The sequence below is a fragment of the Entelurus aequoreus genome, linkage group LG16 (genome assembly GCF_033978785.1).
Source record: "Entelurus aequoreus isolate RoL-2023_Sb linkage group LG16, RoL_Eaeq_v1.1, whole genome shotgun sequence".
Taxonomy (NCBI): Eukaryota; Metazoa; Chordata; class Actinopteri; order Syngnathiformes; family Syngnathidae; genus Entelurus; species Entelurus aequoreus.
In genome coordinates, this window is record NC_084746.1 from 23,380,671 (window position 1) to 23,400,741 (window position 20,071).

Below are 20,071 nucleotides of genomic sequence, written 5' to 3' on the forward strand. Positions count from 1 at the left end.
AGATAGGCTCCAGCACCCCCCGCGATCCCGAAGGGAATAAGCGGTAGAAAATGGATGGATGGAAGGTGGTTTTTTTTTTAACCTTCGCGTTCATATTTCGCTGTATTTGTTGCATTTTTGTTGCGTTTCGCTTGAATGTAAAATATGTCGATCAAGAGGGGGTGTGACGTTCATATGTTGTCAATATTCAGTGTTTTATCGTTCATTGTTAATATTGTAAATCCCACATTATTTATTTTCATGGGTGTCTCATTCAGTAAAAAAAATGCAAAATTCCATTTTGTTTTTTAAGGCGGTCTGTCATAACGTTTTTAGCATTCAATCAGACATTATTGTGTTCCTAAAAATCAGATATACAGGCCCCCAGACACATGTTTTCCTCTAAATTTAAAATAATTGCCTCGGCCTGATATACATGAATATTTCCAAGTTAATTAAAGGTACCGTATTTTTCGGACCATAAGGCGCACCGGATTAAATTTAAAGTTAAAGTCCCAACGATTGTCACACACACACACACGAGGTGTGGTGAAATGTGTCCTCATTTGACCCATCCCCATGTTCACCCCCTGGGAGGTGAGGGGAGCAGTGAGCAACAGCGTGCGCCGCGCTCGGGAATCATTTTGGTGATTTTACTCCCAATTCCAACCCTTGATGCTGAGTGCCAAGCAGGGAGGCAAAGGATCCCATTTTTTGTAATCTTTGGTATGACTCGGCTGGGGTTATAAGGCTCACTGTTGATGAGCGGGTTTATTCAGGTCTATTTTCATACAGAAGGTGCACCAGATTATAAGGCGCATTTAAAGAGGTCATATTAGTATTTTTTCTCTAAATGTAAAGCACTTCCTTGTGGTCTACATAACATGTAATGGTGGTTCTTTGGTCAAAATGTTGCATGGATTATGTTTTACAGATCATCTTCAAGTCGCTTTCTGACCGTCTCTTCAGGATGCGCCATTTTGTGGGCGGTCTTATTTACGTGGCTCACCTTCGACAGCGTCTTCTCCCCGTCATCTTTGTTGTACCGATAGTTTTTAGCGCTTCCATAGCGAGTCTACTGACAGATATAAGTGAGAACTGTACTCTACTTTATATTAGAAATGGCAACTGCGGAGGATGAATGTCACATAACAAGATGATAGAGAAAAAGAAGACACTTATCGACTACATCATCTGACTACAATGGCCGAACTGCGCGAAGCATTTTGGATAAACCTTTACCATATACGGAAAATCCGCTGACGTCAATTGAACAGGTGTCATCCTGCAGTCCACACGTATCTCTTATGTGTGACTGCCATCTACTGGTAACACTTATCATTACACCATTTTTCCAAATAAAATTGCTTCAAAGTCGGTAAACACAACCAGAATTAATCCGTACACTAGGCGCACCGGGTTTTAAAGCACACTGTCGGTTATTGAGAAAATGAAAGGATGTTAAGTGCGCCTTATTGTCGGAAAAATACTGTACTTATAAATAATTATTACTATAGTATTAATATAGTTTATAATTAAAACGAAAAATACAATTTGCAACTTTTTCCCCTCAAAGCACAGTTTATGGACATCTAACTTGACTAAATAGAGGAAGTGGAAGTACAGTATGCCAGGAAGCAGCGACCACTCCGAGAAAGTCTGAAGTGACAGCCGATACCAAGATTTATTTCTCACTCTCTAAAGTCTCTTTGTTTGCACACAGGAATATTTTACCAATAAAGAATACATGATGAACGCAATCAATGTATCCTGCCAACACACTTACCGTATTTTTCGGACTATAAGTCGCAGTTTTTTTCATAGTTTGGCCGGGGGTGCGACTTATACTCAGGAGTGACTTATGTGTGAAATTCTTAACCCATTACCGTAAAATATCAAATAATATTATTTAGCTCATTCACGCAAGAGACTAGACGTATAAGATTTCATGGGATTTAGCGATTAGGAGTGACAGATTGTTTGGTAAACGTATAGCATGTTCTATATGTTATAGTTATTTGAATGACTCTTACCATAATGTTACGTTAACATACCAGGCACGTTCTCAGTTGGTTATTTATGCGTCATATAACGTACACTTATTCAGCCTGTTGTTCACTATTCTTTGTTTATTTTAAATTGCCTTTCAAATGTCTATTCTTGGTGTTGGGTTTTATCAAATAAATTCCCCCCAAAAATGCGACTTATACTCCAGTGCGACTTATATATGTTTTTTTCCTTCTTTATTATGCTTTTTCGGCCGGTGCGACTTATACTCCGGAGCAACTTATACTCCGAAAAATGCGGTACTGTACGAGGTGCCCCAGCAGGTTTTGACTGCCAAAGAGGGGGGAAGGGTGTGGTATGTAAATATCAGACGTTTCCACTGCGAGGTTGAGAGTTGAATCATAATTCTATTCAGATCTTTTAAATATTCATTAAAAACACACCTATTTTTACTTGCACAAGCTGAGCTGGAAATTGTATTGACATTTGTATGTTCACCAAGTATTTGGACTGAATGTGCAGCAACAAAACGTACTGTTATTATTATAATGTTTACTATCTGCATGTGTGTAGCCTCCCTGCGCCATCCAGATCAGCCCCAAAATGTAATCACGCATTTCAAAAATTTCGGATCTACAAAATAAGCATGCTTCTGATGTGGCAGAAAAGGTGTTACATGTTATAGATTTGTGCTGCTTGTTCAACAAAGCAAAACCCCACAGATAAGAGACCATAATAAATGTGGAGGGAAATTAGTATTTCCATGGGCACATATTGCCAGTTGTACACGCAAATACCTTATTTATTTAAGGCGGTCTGCACCAGTTATCATTTTTTTACACGCAGTCTTAGATCACACGCAACATACCCACTAATATTATACGCAATTTTATAGTTTGCACACGCTGTTTAGCGCGTGGTATTTGTGTCTTAGTAGATTAGGTCCTGAGCAGTGGTGTACCGTCAGGGCCAGCAAGGCCTTCTCTGCTGGCCGAACATGACCAGAAATCATGATCAGATAAAAGTAATGTTTTATTTACTTTCCCTAAATATCTAAAAGTATTCATATTCTCTTCATGTCATATTATGCTCCTTCCAGTGCTGTTTTTTTTAGGTTCGAGTTTGTATCCAATCAGAATTCAGATAGCTTATGTTGCCATGCTGTACGAAATCTGCCCGCGACCTTCAGAATCAACAATGCGGGCGTCTGTGCACTCTAGGCGAATGGACACATACAGTTGATAGATAATTGTGATAGCCAATCAGATCATGAGTTGTTGTCAGTAAAGCCTTCTAGCTGGCCTCACGTTGAACGTGACATTCACGCGTCCTGTGATGTGATGCTCACTGGTTTGAGCCACGTCGGTGCTAGGCAGATCAGCAGAGCAACACCCGGGACCGTTAGCGCTGTGTTTTTCAACCTTTTTTGAGGCAAGGCACGTTTTATTCCATAAAAAAATCGTGAGGCACGCCACCAGCAGAAAACGTCAAAACATTTAACTCCACCAGGTCGCTGTGCCTTATTTTGAGTTTGTTGGTGTTTTCCTGTGTAGTGCTTTAGTTTTTGTATTGTGCTGTTTTTTTGGTGGCCCTTCCTGTTTCGTTGGTGTTTTCCTGTAGCAGTTTCATGTCTTCCTTTGAGCGCTATTCTCCACACCTGCCTTGTGTTAGCAAGCAAGGCTATTTAAGTTGTTGCTATCCTTCTTTGTGTGGACATTGTTGATTGTCATGTCATGTACGGATGTACTTTGTGGACGCCGTAAGTTTTTGCTGTCGTCCAGCATTCAGTTTCTGTTTACTTTGTAGCCAGTTCAGTTTTACTTTTGTTTTGCATAGCCATCCCTATGCTTCATTGCCTTGTCCATTTCCTTTTGTTCATTTTTGGTTGAAGCATTACATACCTTTTTACCTGCACCCGGCCTCCCGCTGTGGTGTGCATATTGGGATCACAACAAACCATCCTGGTCACACCCGACACATTCCGACTTTTACAAAGCAATTAACTACCTGCTGCCACCTACTGACATAGAGTATTACATGATTACCCTGCCAAGCTCTACACAGCAAAGACACTAAGTAACGGCACGTTATTTGCAGATTATAATTATTGATTTGCAAAAATTATTTTTTGGACCAATTAGGTGCAGTTGCAAAGTTTCCCACGGTACACCAGACAATATCTCAACCACTGTGCCACGGCACAGTGGTTGAAAAACACTGTTAGCGGATTAATTTAATACACATAGAGTTGATAGACAGTTGCGATAGCCAATCAGATCACAAGTTGTTGACTGTAGCCTATCTAGGTAGCCTGATGTTTACAAAACTGTGATTGAATACTCACTTGTAACTCCAAAGTGAGTATCCAATAACAAGTTTCAATTTACTGAAGCAGGAAGTGTTGCACCGTAGCCATACCGGGCTAGCAGAGAAATCCCCAATACTCACTTTTTAACCCACAAAGAAAGAACAAAACATTGATTAGGTGGCAGATATATATTTGCAGGGCCATTTTCAAGAAGGATATTTAAAGAGAAACTGCATCTTGTGAGACGACGTCGGCCAACCCCGGGAGCTGGCTTAGCTGTCCCGGCGATGAAATGGGGAAATGCCCGCCACTTCCACTCGAAACAACCGACTGCGAGCGGTACCAATGGCTTATACGGCGTTGAATGGTTGCTACAAATTGTGAGTTCAAATATTAAATTTCTTAATTTTTTCATGTTTGTTTTTTTACAATTTTAATTTTGACAGTACCACATAAGATATGTGTTAATTCCTGATGCGGGTTTATTTTTAAATGCGTCAGAAAATAACCCGTTTTGTTCACTGTTGAGGTGTTTCAATGCTAGTAGTGCATAAATGTGTTCCTGTACAGTATTTCTCCAGCAATGGTTATTTGGGGACATCAATTACGGTATTTTGAGAGGTAATCATGGAAGTCGGACATCACTGAAGGCCTAGGTGGGAAACGCACGGCTCTAATTGTAGTCTATGAAGTGAAATGAAACTTTACATATTAATAACAATATTTAGGTGAATAATAATGATAATGATAATGTTATATGTTGTATAAATATAAATATAAATGCTATATATTAGAACGTACATTTGGCCACTTTATCTAAAATTTGTTGGGACTTTTAAAAACAAAACAAAACAAAATGAAATGTTGTAGTAGAATTTCTGACCTTTGACCTATAGTTCATGTCTGTCAAAAATGTATGCTCATTTTGATTTCTCTTCCTCTTCTGTGGGACAAAAGTGAATTTTAAGTCATGCCAACCTGTCTACAGAATGTGTTGACTGTCTAAAGGATTCGAGTTGTTATGGAACAGATAGGGAAAACAACAAGACATTGACGCACTCGATAAGGAACAATGACGCACAAAAGACATATAAAAAATGGCAGAAGACCGGAACTCGAGAGTGATTTTGGCTTGTGTGTGTCTTGTTTGCTCCGGAGTAACATGTGGTCTGTCTGCACGGCCAACTTAATTCAACCTGCACTTCTGATAATGGGTAAATAAATTTGTTGTACTAAACTACTTTTGTTGCCTGTTTAAGCTTCGGACATTCCACTACAATGTTACATACAACAACACCAAATAATTTAGGGGTTTAAGAATATTTTTGTGACAATGACACGTTTCGGCTGTCATCGTGATCCAAAAATGCAGTAGCGGCCAGCGTTGTGCTGGTAGCAGGTCGTTTAATTAGGAACCAGGCAGAACAAAAATAACAAAGGTCTAGCAAGCTGATCTTTTTTCAGTCTGTTGTGGCCAGTGCCCTGTACTTTGCAGTGGTTTGTTGGGGGAGCAGCACCAGCAAAAGGGACTTAAACTGGATTGACAAACTGATCCGGAAAGCCAGCCAAACTATTGGCACGCAGTTGGAGGCGTTTGTGTCAGTGAGGGACAGGAGGACACTGGACAAACTGCTTGCCATCATGGACAATCCTGCTCACCCACTCCACCTGACAATTGAGGGACAGCGGAGCTCATACTCCAACAGGCTCCTTCAGCTTGGTTCCCACAATGTTCGATTCATTTACTCCTTCATTCCACACTCCATCCAGCTGTATAATCACTCGCCATACAGCAATAGATGATATCAATCAATCAATCAATGTTTATTTATATAGCCCTAAATCACAGGTGTCTCAAAGGGCTGTACAAGCCACAACGACATCCTCGGTACAGAGCCCACATACGGGCAAGGAAAACTCACCCCAGTGGGACGTCAATGTGAATGACTATGAGAAACCTTGGAGAGGACCGCATATGTGGGTAACCCCAAATAATAACTCATGTAAAATACAAAAGTAAACTCTCAAATTTTTAAATCATGTCACACTTTGAACTGGACACCAAATCTGTTATCTGTTTCTTTGTCAGTTAGTGGGAAGCCTGGCATTGCATGCTGTTAACTAGTGTGTTGTACTCTGGTGTGTAACTTGACACTGCAACTCTGAGTGAGTCTTGCAGATGTGCATCAGTGAGGCGTGTTCTGTGTTTGTTCTTGATGAAGTTCATGTCAGAAAAGGCTGATTCACAAAGATAAGATTTTTCCTCATTGTTTGCGGAACCTTCTTAATCTTTTGGACATATTTTCACAGCAATCTGGCCTTAAGCTTAATTATGATACATGTAAAATGGTAAGGATCGGAAATCTAAAGGGAACGTCCTTTCGAATGGAATGCAAAGTGCCTGTTTTGTGGACAGATGGACCAGTTAACATACTTGGTGTTGTTGTCCCAGAAAATCTGGAAGATCTAGGCTCAGTAAATTATGATAATCGACTAAGAAAGCTGGACAAAATTATGCAATTATGGAAAGGGAAATCCCTAACCTTGTATGGTAAAATGTCTATTGCCAACTTGTTAATTATTCCTCAATTTATTTATTTTTTTTTGTCATTACCAGCTCCATCACAAAACTTTTTTAAGATTTATGAGCGGAGGGTCTTCGATTTTGTCTGGAACGGCAAACCAGAAAAGATTAAAAGAAAGGTTTTGTACAAAGAGTATGAATATGGGGGCCGGAACTTCTCAACCTTGAAGCTATGTGTCTGTCTTTAAAAGCATCAATTGTTCCAAAGATGTATTTAAACATTGAGTGGTACACAAATGTCCCGTTGGACAAAAAACATGTACTGTATCAAAAGAAATTGTATCCTTTTTTACAAGTGATCCCCTCCCAGAGAGTCTGCTGGGAAACATGGCGGGGTTCATAAAGGAAACAATCCACTCATAGTGGTGTTTTCAATTTTATGTGCCAGAAAAAAGAGATGATATTTTGCAGCAGTTAATATGGATGAACTCTAATATTGTAATAGATGGAAAGCCTTTCTTTTGGAAAAATATGTTTGAAAGAGGAATCATTTTTGTCAATGATATTATCAATGAGAATGGTAAAATTATAAAATATGATGAATTTAGAGCTATGTATGGTGATGCTTGCTCAAGCTTTTCATTTTATCAACTAACTGGAGTAATTGGGAAAAGATGGAAACAAATAATTAATTATGGAACTACTAAATTATTAGTTTGTAAACCTCTAATAAGAAATTCTAGTTGGCAAAAAGGAACTAAAATAAATAGAAAAATATATAATTTTTATTTAATAAAGAAATCTTTGAAGGCTGCCTCATACAACACAAATGGAAAATGGGAGGACTTTTTTGACTGCCCGTTGCCATGGGATGCCATATTCAAACTAATCTATAAAACCACTATCGATGTGCAAAATCGTTATTTTCAAATTAAAATTATTTATAACTTTACCCACAGGGAAAATGTTAAAATTATGGAATATGACAGAGTCAGATGATTGCCGATTTTGTTGTCAGGAGCCTGAATCCACCCTGCATTTGTTTTGGTATTGTCATATTGTGTCTTTGTTTTGGGTGGAAGTTGAAAAAATGTGTTTAAGGATTGGTTTGTTTATGAAGCTTAATGTGGTTTCTGTTATTTTAGGAGAGTTCATTGACAATCATGATTTAGTCAATTTAATTATAGTACTCTGTAAAATGTTTATTTTTAAGGCCAAAAACAGATATTCACTTAGTATTACTTTCTTTAAAACATTTATTCAGTATTTTCTAACTTTAGAAAGTTACATGGTTGAAAACGATAATGATGCCAAAAAACATTAAAAAAAAGATGAGAAGTCCTCAAAGGCTTATTTTGAAAGTATAATTATGTTTATAGATTATATGATATCTGTTGTTGTGTTCCCTAATTTGAGTGACCTGGACATAATCTGGACTGTACATTAATGCTTATTTTGAAAATGTAATTTTGTTTATAAATTATATGCAATCTGTTGTGTTCCCTAATTTTTTTCTGTGTACATGAATGAAGGTGTGTGTTGCTGAGTCCTACTTGGACATTATCTGGACTGGGCCTGGTTTAAAAAACCCTTTAAACAAATCTAATTTCATTGACAACCTGGTCTGTTGAAGATAAGGCCCTTTTTTTTAAAAATAAAATAAAATAAGATAAATAAATAAAAAACATTTTCTTGGATAAAAAAGAAAGTAAAACAATATAAAAATAATTACATAAAACATAGTAATTAATGAAAATGTTAGTGGACCAGCAGCCTATACAATCATGTGTGCTTCAGGGACTGTGTCCCTTGCAGATGTGTTGTCTATGTTGTGGGAACCAGAATATTGGTAGCAGAAAGAAATAACCCTTTTTGTGTGAGTGGGTGTGGATGGGTGTGCGGGGGGGGGGGGGGGGGGGGGTTGTTTGGGTTGATGCACTGATTGAAAGTGTATCTTGTGTTTTTTCTATGTAGATTTAATTTTAAAAAAAAATTTTTAAAAATTGTTTTTTTTTTTGTTTTGTTTTTTTATTTATTTTGTTGTTTTTTTTAGAACAGGCCCGTGGGCGACTCATCTGGTCCTTACGGGCGACCTGGTGCCCGCGGGCACCGCGTTGGTGACCCCTGGGCTAGAGTATACAAATGAGTTTTAAGATGAGACTTAAATGCTTCTACTGAGGTAGCATCTCTAACTTTTACCGGGAGGGCATTCCATAGTATTGGAGCCCGAATAGAAAACGCTCTATAGCCCGCAGACTTTTTTTGGGCTCTGGGAATCACTAATAAGCCGGAGTTCTTTGGACGCAGATTTCTTGCCCGGACATATGGTACAATACAATCGTCAAGATAGGCAGGAGCTTGACCGTGTAGTATTTTATACGTAAGTAGTTAAACCTTAAAGGCGCATCTTAAGTGCACAGGAAGCCAGTGCAAGTGAGCCAGTATAGGCGTAATATGATCAAACTTTCTTGTTTTTGTCAAAAGTCTAGCAGCCGCATTTTGTACCATCTGTAATCTTTTAATGCTAGACATAGGGAGGCCCGAAAACAAAACGTTACAGTAATCGAGACGAGATGTAACGAACGCATGAATAATGATCTCAGCATCGCTTGTGGACAAAATGGAACAAATTTTAGCGATATTACGGAGATGAAAGAAGGCCGTTTTAGTAACACTCTTAATGTGTGACTCAAACGAGAGAGTTTGGTCAAAGATAATACCCAGATTCTTTACCGAGTCGCCTTGTTTAATTGTTTGGTTGTCAAATGTTAAGGTGGTATTATTAAATAGATGTCGGTGTTGAGCAGGACCGATAATCAGCATTTCCGTTTTCTTAGCGTTGAGTTGCAAAAAGTTAGCGGACATCCATTGTTTAATTTCATTAAGACACGCCTCCAGCTGACTACAATCCGGCGTGTAGGTCAGCTTTAGGGGCATGTAGAGTTGGGTGTCATCAGCATAACAGTGAAAGCTAACACCGTACTTGCGTATGATGTCACTTAGCGGCAGCATGTAAATACTAAAGAGTGCAGGGCCAAGAACCGAACCCTGGGGAACTCCGCACGTTACCTTAACATAGTCCGAGGTCACATTGTTATGGGAGACACACTGCATCCTGTCAGTAAGATAAGAGTTAAACCAAGACAAGGCTAAGTCTGTCATTCCAATACACGTTTTGATACGCTCTAATAAAATATTATGATCAACAGTATCGAAAGCGGCGCTAAGATCAAGAAGCAGCAACATAGATGAAGCATCAGAATCCATCGTTAGCAATAGATCATTTGTCATTTTTGCGAGGGCTGTCTCCGTAGAGTGATTTGCCCTGAAACCGGACTGAAAAGGTTCACAGAGATTGTTAGACGCTAAGTGTTCATTTAGCTGCTGTGCTACAATTTTTTCGAGGATTTCCGAGATAAACGGAAGGTGGGACACAGGCCGGTAGTTTACCAGGAGATCAGGATCGAGGTTAGGTCTTTTGAGTATAGGATGAATAACCGCTTTTTTGAATGCTAGGGGAACAGTGCCAGAGGAAAGTGATAAGTTTATAATATTTAACACTGATGGACCTAATAATACAAAAAGCTCCTTGATAAGTTTCCCAGGAATTGGGTCAAGTAAACATGTTGTTTGTTTTGTCCCATTTACACATTTTGACAATTCCTCCAATGTTATTTCATCAAAGAGAGAGAAACTATTTTGGAGGGCGGTATCCGTCGTATATACAGTCGTATCTGTGTTAATAGAACCCAGTTGTAGCTGAGATGCATTGTCTTTAATCTCTTTTCTAATGACTTCAATTTTCTTATTAAAGAAATTCATAAAGTCATCTGCTGAGTGGGTGGAGCTACTGGGAGGAGTCCCTTGTTGGGTTAGCGATGCTACTGTACTAAACAGAAATTTAGGATCATTTTAGTTGAGGTGGATGAGATTTGAGTAATATTTAGCTTTAGCTGAGGTAAGCATGCGTTTATAAGTTATTAAACTATCACACCATGCTTGATGGAAAACCTCAAGTTTAGTCGCACGCCATTTGCGTTCCAGCTTTCTACATGATAATTTCTGGGCTTTAGTTTCTTCTGTAAACCATGGGGTACGCCTTTTCTTTAGCGGTGCTACAATATCAATGGTGTCGTGCAGGGCGTCATTAAAGTTGTTAGTGAGGTTATCAACAGAGCCCACATAATTTGGGAATGGTGCCACAACGACGACTCTTACTGGCAGTAGGCCAGTAAGAGTCGTCGTTGTGGCAGCATTAATGTTGCGGCTGCTATAGTAGTTATTATTATTATTATTAGTTTGTTGACAATGAGTCAGAACTTCGAATTTTATAAGGTAATGATCGGACATTACTTTAGTGTACGGGAGTATCGTAACTTTAGAGGTGGTGACACCCCTGACAAGCACCAGATCTATCGTATTACCGTTGCGATGCGTGGGTTCATTTATTATTTGTGTAAGACCACAGCTATCAACTATAGTCTGGAGCGCCACGCATGGAGGGTCCGATGGGGTATTCATATGGATATTAAAGTCCCCCATTATGATTATATTGTCGGCGTGCGTCACTAGATCAGCAACAAACTCTGAGAATTCACTAATGAAGGGCCCAGGGGGGCAGTAGATAACAGCCAGGTGGAGAGGCAGCGGTGTGACAAACCTCAAAGTGAGCACCTCAAACGAGTTATATTTATTATTTAGGTTAGGTGTAAGATTATAGTTTTCATTGTATATTAGTGCGACACCCCCTCCCCTTTTAAGAGGTCGGGCAACATGTGTATTGGTATAGTTAGGAGGAGATGGCTCATTTAGCGCAAAAAAATCGTCTGGTTTGAGCCAGGTCTCGGCGAGACCAACGACGTCAAGTTTGTTGTCTCTAATGACTTCATTAACTAATAACGTTTTGGAAGATAATGATCTTATGTTTAAAAAGACCATATTATAGGTAGTGGGCTGTTTTGAGGATTGTTTGTTGAAATTATCCGAAGTAGCAATATTAATAATGTTGCGTTTATTATGCGTAGTGCTCTTTAAATAGTTTCGACCATATCTAGGAATTGATACGACGGGGATATTCAGATTGTTTGCTTAATGTTGCGATAAACTGAACGCATCATAGTTAGCTACCTCAGTACAATGTATGTCTGCCTCTGACACGGTCACAAAAGAAAAAACATTATGTGAGTTGTGTTTTATTCTAAGATAATTGCTATGTGTGCAGGGATTATCCAGCCTGACGCCGGCTAGTTCTAGTTTAAATGGCTTCTTACCCGGAGACTCCACGCTTCTTTGGTTAGCTTTTCTCTTTGTTGTTAGCCCCGCTCGGCATCCCCGCTTCTGCTTCCGCTCGCACCGCTTACGTCGTCTCCATTGGCGGTCACCGCTTGACTCCGCTGCTACAAAGGCCGCTCGATGTAGTCTGCGAAGTATTCCCATGCTAGCGAGGAGGTCCACCGTACATGCATCTTTCAGTCTATAACGACCCGATCCATCCACATCCAGAATTGTCTGTCGGTCGTATGTGATCACAGAGTGTTCACGCTTTGAGCCAGCCATGAAAATGACAGAAATGACGGGTGTTTTTTACCAAATCGCTCTACACTCCCAAGAGCATTAGCGAGCCGCAGCATAGCCATAGCCATGCGCCGCCATATCTGTCTATTGCCTGACCACTTCTATGTTAGCTACCTCTCTTTATTTATAATGTCTATTTTCTGCTGGATCTACTTTCTACAAACCCCGTTTCCATATGAGTTGGGAAATTGTGTTTGATGTAAATATAAACGGAATACAATGATTTGCAAATCCTTTTCAACCCATATTCAATTGAATGCACTACAAAGACAAGATATTTGATGTTCAAACTCAAACTTTATTTTTTTTTGCAAATAATAATTAACTTAGAATTTCATGGCTGCAACACGTGCCAAAGTAGTTGGGAAAGGGCATGTTCACCACTGTGTTACATGGCCTTTCCTTTTAACAACACTCAGTAAACGTTTGGGAACTGAAGAGACACATTTTTTAAGCTTCTCAGGTGGAATTCTTTCCCATTCTTGCTTGATGTACAGCTTAAGTTGTTCAACAGTCCGGGGGTCTCCGTTGTGGTATTTTAGGCTTCATAATGCACCACACATTTTCAACGGGAGACAGGTCTGGACTACAGGCAGGCCAGTCTAGTACCCACACTCTTTTACTATGAAGCCATGTTGATGTAACACGTGGCTTGGCATTGTCTTGCTGAAATAAGCAGGGGCGTCCATGGTAACGTTGCTTGGATGGCAACATATGTTGCTCCAAAACCTGTATGTACCTTTCAGCATTAATGGCACCTTCACAGATTTGTAATACACCCCCATACCATCACAGATGCTGGCTTTTCCACTTTGCTCCAATAACAATCCGGATGGTTCGTTTCCACTTTGGTCCGGAGGACATGACGTCCACAGTTTCCAAAAACGATTTGAAATGTGGACTCATCAGATCACAGAACACTTTTCCACTTTGTATCTGTCCAATTTACATAAGCTCAGGCCCAGCGAAGCTGACAGCGTTTCTGGGTGTTGTTGATAAACGGTTTTCGCCTTGCATAGGAGAGTTTTAACTTGCACTTACATATGTAGCGACCAACTGTAGTTACTGACAGTGGGTTTCTGAAGTGTTCCTGAGCCCATGTGGTGATATCATTTACACACTGATTTCACTTGTTGATGCAGTACAGCCTGAGGGATCGAAGGTCACTGGCTTAGCTGCTTACATGCAGTGATTTCTCCAGATTCTCTGAACCCTTTGATGATATTACGGACCGTAGACAGTGAAATCCCTAAATTCCTTGCAATAGCTGGTTGAGAAAGGTTTTTCTTAAACTGTTCAACAATTTGCTCACGCATTTGTTGACAAAGTGGTGACCCTCGCCCCATCCTTGTTTGTGAATGACTGAGCATTTCATGGAATCTACTTTTATACCCAATCATGGCACCCACCTGTTCCCAATTTGCCTGTTCACCTGTGGGATGTTCCAAATAAGTGTTTGATGAGCATTCCTCAACTTTATCAGTATTTATTGCCACCTTTCCCAACTTCTTTGTCACGTGTTGCTGGCATCAAATTCTAAAGTTAATGATTATTTGCACACAAAAAAAAGTTTGAACATCAAATATGTTGTCTTTGTAGCATATTCAATTGAATATGGGTTGGAAATGATTTGCAAATCATTGTATTCCGTTTATATTTACATCTAACACAATTTCCCAACTCATATGGAAACGGGGTTTGTATTTTATGCTGCCCTTTTTTTTTTTTGCTACAGCTGTTACATATACTGAAATATTGTACATGGTAATTGGGATTTGTTATATATTGTATATATTATTAAAAAATATAATATAATATAACAATATAATATATTAGTATATGCTATATACTGTATATATAATATGTAAATATTACATATATGTTATATTTTATATTGTTACTATGTTACATTTTTAGTCTACTTTATACCTGCAATATCCTTTCCGTCCTTACCCTTTCCATCCTTTGTAACTGAGCTACTGTGTGGAACAATTTCCCTTGTGGATCAATAAAGTTTGTCTAAGTCTAAGTCTAAGTCTCTATCTCAGAAATAAACAGCACACTATGGCATACATTTAACAACTAACCAGCACTAATGGCTTAAATGCTAACATGAATACACATCAACATCTTTCCCTATTACAAAAGCCATACCACAACTTGTATAAACACATTATAAACAATATTGATAATCGTGATCATTTTCATATCGTTACATCCCGAGTGTAAACATGCAAGCGGGAACTGGTTTACAATCACATCATCTACTGTAGATATGTCAATCACATATTTTAAAAGGGTTTAAAATGTGATTTAAAAAAGCTAGTTTTAACCAAATTAAGTCAATGATTACCGTAAATACTGGACTATAAGCCGCTTCCTTTTTCCTACACTTTGAACACTGCGGCTTATAAGACGGAGCAGCTAATTAATGGATTTTTCTTTGCTGATGGCTATTGTAAAAATAATTGTACAAAAAAAACAAGCAAAGACACTTAGAGTTTGTTTTATTGTTTGTGCTATGGCGCCAGATTGTGGACGAATTTGCTCACTGCAGGTGCTGCAGTGCCCTTCCATTTAGTGCTTACACCAATCTGAAGTAGAAGTGACGTTCAGTCTTCTTGCAGTCCAAATAATTTCTACTTGTATGGATTCTTCATTTATCATTCCACGCATTTGTAAGTTTTACATTAGAACTAAACTAGTTTATACTTACTAAACCGTCCCATGTGTGAAGTCTGTAGGAGCGTTTTCATGCATTTGTGTACGTGCTATCGTAATTTAACGACGCTAGCGTTCACAAGTTTACCAGTGTCTGTATTGCATACTTGCCAACCCTCCCGGTTTTATCGGGAGACTCCCGGAATTCAGCGCCTCTCCCGAAAACCTCCCGGAAGAAATTTTCTCCCGATAAACTCCCGGAATTCAGCCGGAGCTGGAGGCCACGCCCCCTCCAGCTCAATGGGGACCTGAGTGGGGACAGCGGCGACAGTCTGTTTTCACGTCTGCTTTCCCACAATATAAACAGCGTGCCTGCCCAATCACGTTATAACTGTAGAATGATCGAGGGCGAATTCTTGGTTTCTTATGTGGGTTTATTGTTAGGCAGTTTCATTAACGTCCTCCCAGCGCGGTAACAACAGCAGTCACGTTTCCGTCTACCGTAAAGCAGTTCGTCTGCCGTAAACAGCAATGTTGTGACACTCTTAAACAGGACAATACTGACAACTACTGGATAGCCTCCGGAACACTGAAATTCAAGTATTTAATAAATATATATATATATATATATATATATATATGTATATATATATATATATATATATATATATATATATATATATATATATATATATACACAGTGGGGCAAAAAAGTATTTAGTCAGCCACCCATTGATTGTCAATGGGTGGCTGACTAAATACTTTTTTGCCCCACTGTATATATATATAGCTAGAATTCACTGAAAGTCAAGTATTTCATACATATATATATATATGAAATATATATGAAATACTCGAGTTGGTGAATTCTAGCTGTAAATATACTCCTCCCCTCTTAACCACGCCCCCCGCCCCCAACCACACATCCGCCCCGCCCCCGCCCCACCCCCACCTCCCGGAATCGGAGGTCTCAAGGTTGGCAAGTATGCTGTATTGATATTATTAACTTACACGTTTGTACAACTGCATTCTTTTTTTAGTGTTTAAGTTTCACAAATTTCTCAGTAAACTCACCATGACGTCACCGTGGAGTTATTAAGTCTGTTTAGCTGATTGGAGAGCTAGCTTTTGCAGCTAGTGGGTTCATGACGATAACTTCTGTTTTGTTTGATGAGCCGTTTTACTGCCGTGTTACAGGAACCTTTTGGAAACAATAAAAGGTATGTAAATAAACATTTACAGAATCTTTCGGTGTAAATAACTCATTTTGCAACGTATATATCTTCGGCTTATAATCCGGTGCTGCTAATATATGGAAACATATTTTTTTTATTCTAAAATTTAGTGGGTGCGGCTTATGTCCCGGTGTGTTAAAATATGGTAGTTTTTTACGCAGGTAAACATTATTGGTGTGTGAGCGGGGCGGTGATGTTAGGTTTAGAGTGTGGTGGGAACCCTTGAGGAGACTAAAAATAATAAATAAGTGATATTAATGACCGAAAATGGGCCACAAAAAGATCACTTGCCTTACAATAAATCATTAAAAAATGACATGCTTAATACTCTCACGTCATGATTAAGCAGGTAAAAAAGAAAATGGTTCTATTCCTGACCTTTCCTTCCATCTTTTCCGAACAAGCCACACTTATCGTTTCCTTAATTCATCAAGCAAACCCAAAGAAATGATCAAAAATATTTTACATGAAGTACAAGATTTACCGTGAAGGATTAAGAGATCAACAACAGCAGCGTACCTTCCAGTCGCCCGCGGGCATCAGCTGTTCATCGTTGTCCTGCAGGGAGACAAGCATGGTAAAGATTTTGTTTATTTACAACATAATTGACAACATGACAATATGAAACATGATGTAATAAAGTGTATGGTACTGTAGTGTAATAACTGTGTAGGGATGTTTCGATCAGGCTTTCGTGCTGTCGATTCCGATACCGATTATCCATGAGTGAGAACAGCCGACACCAATACCGAACACATGTATTAATTATTTTCATGTATTCATGGTGAGTCTTCTTCTATTACATATAATTGTTTGATCAACACAAAGTCGCAAAGTTCAACTTTCCCCTTTTATTTCTCTTTTCAAACTTTCTCCTCTTGGGATCCGTGTCACTACTCCTCTAGCACCCTTGCTTTCCCCCACTTCTATTTTTCGTTTTATTATCTTATTGCACAGTTTTTGCAATCGCATTGCTTTGTTGTTTGGGGGATGGCGTGGCGGAGTTGGGAGAGTGGCAGTGCCAGCAATCTGAGGGTTACTGGTTCAATCCCCACCTGCTACCATCCTAGTCACATCCGTTGTGTCCTTGAGCAAGACACTTCACCCTTGCTCCTGATGGGCCTGGTTAGCGCCGTGCATGGCAGCTCCCGCCATCAGTGTGTGAATGTGTGAATGTGTGTGTGTGAATGGGTGAATGTGGAAAATAGTGTCAAAGCGCTTTGAGTTCCTTAAAAAGGTAGAAAAGCGCTATACAAGTACGACCCATTTACCATTTGTTCTTTTGCCCTGCATTTTTACATTTAATCAACAGGCTTCCGTCCCGAAGCACTTTCACCATCTCCACCTCTCTGATGTCCTTGTCGATCTTCACGTCAACTTTTAAGTTACGACATATAGAGGTTTTTTTCTGGTCGCTTACATACGAACATCTCCTTTTATGGTCAGGATGTGCTGTCTTGACTTAGCACACACACACACACACAGAGACAGGAAAGAGGAATATAAAACTGATGGTTTGGCTTCTCCAAATTAGAAGTGCCTCATTTTTTACTTAACCTCCTCCAGGTACTGCAGACCTGTATAATGACGCTCACTTGTAATAAACTTTTTGTCTCCGACGTCTCTTTTGATCCAGCCACACTGCCGTGTCGCCCTTCTACCCGGACGAAGATGACAAGACCAGAAATACACATGATTATTCAGTGGAAAAATAACATTATACCGGCTGTGATACGATGGAGAAATACTGCGAGTCATTAGATAAGAAGACTCTTTGTCGGAGCAAACAGCCGTAATCGGATGTGAGGATCCGTACAAGATTGACAAGTCTGAGTGGAGCAGAGACCACGAAATCTTCCTCGATGTCTCATACTCGGACTTTGTGAACTGCTTAAAGGCCTACTGAAATGATTTTTTTTTTATTTAAACGGGGATAGCAGATCCATTCTATGTGTCATACTTGATCATTTCGCGATATTGCCATATTTTTGCTGAAAGGATTTAGTAGAGAACATCGACGATAAAGTTCGCAACTTTTGGTCGCTGATAAAAAAAGCCTTGCCTGTACCGGAAGTAGCGTGACGTCACAGGTTGAAAGGCTCCTCACATTTCCCCATTGTTTACAATGCAGCGAGAGCGATTCGGACCGAGAAAGCGACGATTACCCCATTAATTTGAGCGAGAATGAAAAATTTGTGGATGAGGAATGTGAGAGTGAAGGACTAGAGTGCAGTGCAAGACGTATCTTTTTTTCGCTCTGACCGTAACTTAGGTACAAGGGTTCATTGGATTCCACACTCTCTCCTTTTTCTATTGTGGATCACGGATTTGTATTTTAAACCACCTCGGATACTATATCCTCTTGAAAATGAGAGTCGAGAACGCGAAATGGACATTCACAGTGACTTTTATCTCCACGACAATACGAAGCTCTTTAGCTACGGAGCTAACGTGATAGCATCGGGCTTAAATGCAGATAGAAACAAAAGAAATAAACCCCTGACTGGAAGGATAGACAGAAAATCAACAATACTATTAAACCATGGACGTGTAACTACACGGTTAATGCTTTCCAGGCTGGCGAAGCTTAACAATGCTGTTGCTATCGACGCCATTGAAGCTAACTTAGCAACGGGACCTCACAGAGCTATGCTAAAAACATTAGCTATCCACCTACGCCAGCCCTCATCTGCTCATCAACACCTGTGCTCACCTGCGTTCCAGCGATCGACGGCGCGACGAAGGACTTCACCTGATCATAGATGCGGTCGGCGGCCCGGAGACGCAGGAAGTCAAGGTGAGGTCGGCGGCTAGCGCGTCTGCTATCCATCTCAAAGTCCTCCTGGTTGTGTTGCTGTAGTCCGCCGCTAATACACCGATCCCACCTACAACTTTCTTCTTTGCAGTCTTCATTGTTCATTAAACAAATTGCAAAAGATTCACCAACACAGATGTCCAGAATACTGTGGAATTTTGAGATGAAAACAGAGCTTTTTGTATTGGATTCAATGGGGTCCGAATACTTCCGTTTCAACGATTGACGTCACTCGCATACATCATCATACATAGACGTTTTCAACCGGAAGTTGCGCGGGAAATTTAAAGTTGCACTTTATAAGTTAACCCGGCCGTAATGGCATGTGTTGCAATGTTAAGATTTCATCATTGATATATAAACTATCAGACTGCGTGGTCGGTAGTAGTGGGTTTCAGTAGGCCTTTAATTGTTCAGACTTTCAAAATTATAGGAGTCAAGATAGCTATGGCGGATTTGTTTGTGCATGGGTTCGTGACGTTTATGTTTATCTGAATAAACCCAGTGGGCGTGGTCTCATCAAGCCAGGCTAGAGCAATGCACTCTCAGAAATGATCCGACCCGAGTTTGACACCCTGGATAATCACGGATAACCAATCTAATGTCATCCCAGCACACTGTGACTGTCAGGCAGGATTGGGAGATTGTTGTTCTCATGTCGCTTAACTTTTGTTTTGTGTGGAGGCTACAGTCCGGATAAGAGAAGTGAGTACTATTTTTTTTTTATCAATACAACTACTATCAAAGTTCTTCGACCAAGCACATCAAGTCAATGCAAAGTGGGGCTGTCATTTATTTTTGCTTCTTTTTTACTTACAAAATGTTTTACCTGAAATGATACGAACAAACACGAAGTTGCCAGCACGTCACATCTCGGTTGATGATTGGAGCAATCCATTTACTCTTCTTTTCAGCAGCTTCCGTTTGTCCAGAAATACAATTATGAATGTGATACAACCTAGGAATAT

The 20,071-nt window shown here is 39.7% G+C and overlaps 1 protein-coding gene across 3 annotated transcripts in view; it reads right to left on the reverse strand.

The window, feature by feature from the left end:
• The window catches only part of ndrg4 (NDRG family member 4), a 98,876-nt gene that overhangs the window by 54,685 nt on the left and 24,120 nt on the right, over window positions 1–20,071 (reverse strand). For all 3 annotated transcript variants that reach the window (XM_062022418.1, XM_062022417.1, XM_062022419.1), the window contains one exon: window positions 16,808–16,846. In XM_062022418.1, coding sequence (XP_061878402.1) covers window positions 16,808–16,846 — 39 coding nt within the window. The remainder of the gene's footprint in view (window positions 1–16,807; window positions 16,847–20,071) is intronic.